The 6,140-nt window shown below is 49.5% G+C and overlaps 1 protein-coding gene across 1 annotated transcript; it reads right to left on the bottom strand.

The window, feature by feature from the left end:
• Positions 1–960: 960 nt before the first annotated feature.
• Positions 961–3,479, bottom strand: LOC148379544 (uncharacterized). The gene is made up of 2 exons (XM_088367640.1): positions 2,635–3,479; positions 961–973 (listed from the first exon to the last, which is right to left on the bottom strand). The coding sequence occupies exons 1-2, from the start codon at positions 3,477–3,479 to the stop codon at positions 961–963; spliced, it is 858 nt and encodes a 285-aa protein (XP_088223766.1).
• Between the last annotated feature and the right edge of the window lie 2,661 nt (positions 3,480–6,140).

Below are 6,140 nucleotides of genomic sequence, written 5' to 3' on the forward strand. Positions count from 1 at the left end.
GCCAATCAGCCATTGCGCGCGGTTGTTGCGCGCGGCAACTCCGATCGCCCATTATAGTTTCAACCGAGAGAAAGTGTGTTGCTTTGAAGCGGCTGTTGAGCGCGGCCGTTTTGATTGGCCATTGCGAGTGACTATTCTGATCGGCCATTGCGCACAGTCGTTGCGCTCAGCAATTCCGATCGGACATTGCAGTTTCAACCGAGAGTTCGTGTGCAGCTGTGGTATATGGTTTTTGCTGCTTCGCTGGTCTCCAAAAAACACTCGGTGGTCGGTGGCTGTTTTCAGAAAAATAAGCAATTCAGGGACCACGGCTGATTGGGAAAAGATTTTATTCAACCGATGTCAAAGTGAAGTATTTCCAAAAAGTTGAGTGGCCCCCCAACCCCTGTCAGGCCCGTATCTTTTATACCTGGCAAGGAGCTGATGTCATGGCTTTGTGCACCAGCTGTGGTTTTCAATCTGCTAGTTTACTAAAAATGAGATCTTGACCAGCGCTGTTGGTGATGGACGGCAACAGCCACTTTACCTTATTATAGGATTGCACACATTGCTGAAACTGAATTCTCCCTGACCAGCAAATATAGAATAGAATCGTGTCACTGACACCAGGTGGACATTCTAAGGCCACCTACAGGAATAGAGAGGGAATTCCAAATTACACTTCATTCCCCCCTTCCGGGACAAAGTAATAGTCGCGGAAACGAACTAACAAAAGATGACATCGGCAAAGGTCGAAACATCTTCCCCCAACCAAATTTTATATATGCTCACGTCTACAATTTGGCCCTAAAATCCTCAGCCTAAATCACGCTCAAGGCATGCTACGTAAGGTTATTTTAACTAGGAAAGCTCAAACTATTTAGTTAGCCAATTGCTCCCTGACAACAATCTGAGGCCTCTCAGGAACCACAAGCAAAGAAAATTGAAGTCCGCATTATTCAAACGACGATACCACCCCCCTTAGGTAATACCCCTACAACGGTGACAAATTGCGAAGTAATAAATTTGGTGTGGCCCGTTAGAAGCCCCAAAAAGCTGCCGGCCCTTCCTCAAGAAAAAACCTCGCCAGTCTAATGACAAGGAAAAAGAGGAAGGCCCCTTCTACTAACCCCAACGGTTCCCCTCACCTGGTGTCACCCAGGTGTAAGGAGCCCTGGCACATTACAATCCACAAAACAGTATGAGCTCACCAAACAGTATGGAAATGAATGACATGTCCACCTATCACCAAACAGTGAAATTGTACCGTCACATGATCAGCAGGCCAGCAGGTAACAAAATGAGGTAAATAATATTGGAATAAACAATGAGGTATATAGTAATGAGGTATCAAAACATGCTATCAAAACAAGCCCCCGAAATGTCACCCCCCTTCTTCATGTGTAAGTGCGTGCCGAGGCAGAGTCCATTCCCCGAATCTTCAGCGATAGAACGTGCTGGGTATCACTGCCCAGGGCCTGCTGTCCATACAAAGTCCTTATGTCCAGGTCACTGTCCATAGAGTCCCTTGCACGGCCCCGGTCAGCATTCAGAGGTTCTGGAACGAATAAGAACTCCTGCCAGTATCGTGTGATGACAATGGCACTCAGCGCAAAACACATGCAACTTTGACACAATAACGATGGTAAACTGGTCGCGGGCTGGGCAACAACATACGGTGGATCACATTCCAGTGGAATCATGCAACACGTCACACAAAAAGGAAAATGAAAACCCAAGGAAGTGGTGCTACGCCGATGGTCCCACTCCTTCATCCCCTAACTTTGGGTTTTCATTTTCGTGTATAGCTCTATTTTTTGTATTTTTCTGATATTAATTCTCCTCTCCCAGGCATTCCCCTTATCATTTTGTTATGTTTAATCCGAGTACCTGTCAGTCACTATCATTTCACCAGAGTACGTCAGATCAGTCTTACAGTCGATCGGGAGCAGCGGCATCTGGGTCTGGTCCCTTGGCATTACCACGCCTATCCACCGTAATATCATGGCCTTTGCGCAAGTCATTATCACAGTGCAAAAACAAAGCATCACACATAGTGATATCCCGAGCGCCCCCAACACCTGCGCCACTATCGTCCCTATAGGTCCCAGTCTATCCTGTATCCAGCTGGTTGCTGATCAACCAGCGCCCTCGGACGGTCCAAAAGAATCTCGGATAACTTTAAGCGCGTCGATGATACTGGTAATGTTGTCGGTGTTATCAGGGATCAAAGTGTAGCAAGCGTCATCTGTCAAGTTTAGGGCTATGCACAACCCCCCTTGCCTCGCCAAGATATAATCCAAAGCCATGTCATGTTTAAGCAGGGTCAACCGATGGCTCTTTTGGGTAAGTGACAACTGTCGGAAGCCCTTGATCGTCTCATTCGCAAATCCCTGGAGGGTATACGTAATATTATCAATGTGATCTGCCAAAAATGTCACCCCATACCAGGGAAAGATCCCAAGGCCCCATTTTTCTCCCAAGCTAATTCTCCAATGGTACGCATCCGTAGTGTGAAACGCCGCCATCTCCCTCTTGGCCCTGCTTGGGACCGCCTGATAAGTCTCCCCCTCTGGCTTGTGGCCCCTCTTTATTGTCATCACCTCAAACGGGAGCTTCAGGGTAGCAGAATAGCAGCAACCCAACCATCCATACGGCAAAAGCAAATAAGCTTTAGTCCCACATACCCACCAGATGTCTCTAAGGCTACCTATGGTTGTGTTTCCAGGCACCGTGCGATTCTCCACCATCACCGTAATCGCATTATAGGAGTCGGGTAGAGGAAAGGTCACCGGATGGATGGCTCCCCTTTCCCCCCATGCTACACCTGGGAATTGCATAGAGTAATAGTCGCAATCTGCCACCCCCATAGGCACCCCCGGCCCACCGTGAGTCACATTAGAGCAAAAACAGGCGGGCACCTTTATAGATGGCACATCTATGGATTCTGGCACCGCAACTTGAATGTCCTCATGCACGGCGAGCATATCCAAATAGGGAAGTTCACTTATCCACGCGCACACCCCTGTGGGCTTAAAAATCTTCCTGATCTGAGCGTCAGTTTCAGGTGCTTTCCACGACTGCTCGTACACCAACCAAAGCAGTAGCCTAAGCTGGCAATCGTCGGATACCGGCACCGGAACAGTCTGAAAAACAGCTTTCAGCGTACTTGGTGATTTTACCCTTACCAAGCACGACCCACTCACTGCCTTGGACGACTTGATGGAATGCACCATCAGTTGATACCACATGTTTCTTCCTGCCCATTCATCAACCCCCGGTAATGCCAAAGCATCGAACCCATAAGCCTTCCAAGCAGCTTCCCGTCTTGCCATAGCATGCAAATTGGTTCGCACCTCCGCCGGGGACCAGTCCGAGTCTGCAAACGCTTCGTGGGCAGGTCCTGGAACGTCAGGCGTCGGCTTTACCGCCTCCGCCGTTGTCATGAGCGTCCCTGACGCGGCCGACTGCGTTTCAATGTTGTCGCCAATCGTTGTCATGGATACAATGTCAATTTTGATTGTGACTGCCTTCTCCGTCTTAACATACTCCGTGACTGGGCTGTCTGGTTGTTCGTCATCAATTTCTTTTTTCTCCGTCAATGTCACGAAAGTAACACTGTCTACCGTCGTTTGGTCGCCCATGCGTTCTGCCTTTCCCACTCCCATTTTGAAACAGGTACACGTATAGTTTCCGAAATCAGTCATGCCAATTTTTGTCAGAAATAGAGCGCAATCTCCTAACACCTCAAATCGCCTATATGTATTTAGTAACAGTAGATTGTCCACATGTGTTCGCTGAGCCAGGGCAAGGATGTTACCGGTGTTGTCTTCCCATTTGGCGGTGTGTCTGCACAGGGACCTTCCTGCCCTTGCGCAATTACATGGCAGTATGACAGCTCTTCCCAACACTCCCTCAACATTGCTCAATGTAACGCTCAGGCCGGACTCTGTGGCGGACTGGGCGTCCGTCACTGGGTCCTGTTGTGTGACCGTGTCCATTGGGGACACCATCTCCGGTGGTAGTTGGTTCGGTGTCGCTGTGTTGGGGAGAGTCACCTGCATCTGGGGAGGGCGCGTCGTCAAGATTGACATTGTCGAACTGTTGGCTTCCTCGATCGTCGGCTGTGTCGCCCCCGATGTCCTCAGGAACAGATACAGCAGACACGTTATCCACCACAGCTCGACCTTGCCCGTCTTCATCCCGATCTGGACCCCTGGGCGACTCTTGTTCTGGCGGTTGTTCGGAGTTCTCGCAGCCACGACTCCCTCTTTGGGGTTCTTCATCTTTGGGCACCTTGACGCAGTGTGTCAGATGGTACCAAGTTGGCGACCCTTTTACTTGCACCGCTGTTCCGGTACAGCGGACAACTTCAAATGGCCCCTGCCGTCTTTCGTTGTACCACTTGCGGCGGAACACTTTCACATACACCATGTCTCCTGGCTGTACCGTGTCTTTAGTATTTGCTTCGAGTCTCTCTTGTGCTTCTTCTTGTTTCTGCCTGTCAACAACATAAGTGGAAATATTCCTATGTATCGTGATTAAATGTTTGACATAGGCTTTCATTTCATCCTCCAAGATTGACAGGCTTGGGCCTTTCCCACTGGTGCGCAAACACGGCGAAGGCATGCGTCTACCGGTTACCAATTCATGTGGGGTCAAATGCAAATCGCGGAGTTCACTCGACCGGCAAACCATCAGTGCCAGTGGTAAGGCAGCTATCCAATTCAAGCCTGTATGTTGACAAATTTTGGAAATTCGATTTTTTATGACGCCGTTCATTTTTTCACAAATGCCTTGGCTTTGTGGATGATACACTGCTCCGAGCCGCTGTTTAATTCCCAATTTTTGCATTATGATTCTGACCGTTTTATCCACAAACTCTCTCCCGTTATCTGAAGAAATCCTATCCGGCAGACCCCATCTGCTGATAACTTCGCGGCACAGAAACTTGGCCACAGACTGAGCATCTTTCCGTTGAAAGAAAACCGGTCTACGACCACCAACAGGTATCTTTTCCCTTCGACAGGTTGTATCATGTCGACAAAGTCCACCACTAGTTCTCTCATGGGGCAATTAGGAGTCGGGATGTAACCCGTGGGGGTGGCTACCCCTCTTCTCACATTGTTTTTCAAACAGATTGCACATTTTCCAATTACCTGGTCGATTTGTTCGAGTAAATATGGCGCCCAAAACCCGTATTCTGCGGTTATTTTTCTCTTTACCTCCCCCCTTGACACATGGGCCAACCCATGTGCCTCCTGGATTAACAGTCCCAGCAAATCTGGCGGCGCCACTACCAGACCTTCGTGATTTCTCCACAGTCCAGTAGGGTCTTGACTCGCCCCCCTTTGCTCCCAAAGGTGTTTATCCATCGGGTTAATGGCTGCCTGCATTAAGATTACATCCCTGAGTGTGACCCTGTCGTCGAGGTCGACCTCATGCGTAACCAACAAAACTTTCCCTTTCTGGCTGCCTTTCGTGACATCCCTGGCTGCTTCGTCCGCCACTCTATTCCCCTGCGTGACTCTGGACGCATCAGACTTGTGGGCAGCACATTTTGCAATGGCTATTTCTCTAGGTTTCATCATGGCCACCAGCCGCTTCATTATCTGCGCATGATGCTGGATGGGGGAACCGTCAGTCTTCTTGAACCCCCGATTCCTCCACACAGCACCAAACAGGTGGCACACGCTATGCGCATATGCCAAATCTGTATAGATTGTCACTCTTTTCCCTTCTGCGAGCAGGCATGCTTCTGTTAACCCCACCAGTTCAGCAAGTTGGGCCGAGGCCGGTTGTGGCACCACTTCGGCTTTGATCATTACAAACTCAGGTCCCTGCGCTTGCACGACCGCATAGCCTGCGCATAAATTTTCTCCGACTCGATAACAAGAGCGGTCTGTCCAAAGTTCGAGATCCGCTTCCCTCAGGGGGATGGCTTGCAAATCGGACCGCAGTCTAGAGTATTTTTCTGACTCATGCAAACAATCGTGGGGGTCCCCATCCTCTGAAGTTGGCAAAAACTCAGCTGGGTTTACAGTATTGCACCTTGCTAGAGTGACATCCTCAAGAAAGCAAGTGGGAGCAGTAAAGCCATCCTGAAACACAAAGATGCTCTTAAAGCAATGCGACAGATAGTGCCCGGCGCACTGCAGTTG

This window comes from Syngnathus floridae, chromosome 22, assembly GCF_059516105.1.
Source record: "Syngnathus floridae isolate MCC-2025c chromosome 22, RoL_Sflo_1.0, whole genome shotgun sequence".
In the NCBI taxonomy this organism is placed as follows: Eukaryota; Metazoa; Chordata; class Actinopteri; order Syngnathiformes; family Syngnathidae; genus Syngnathus; species Syngnathus floridae.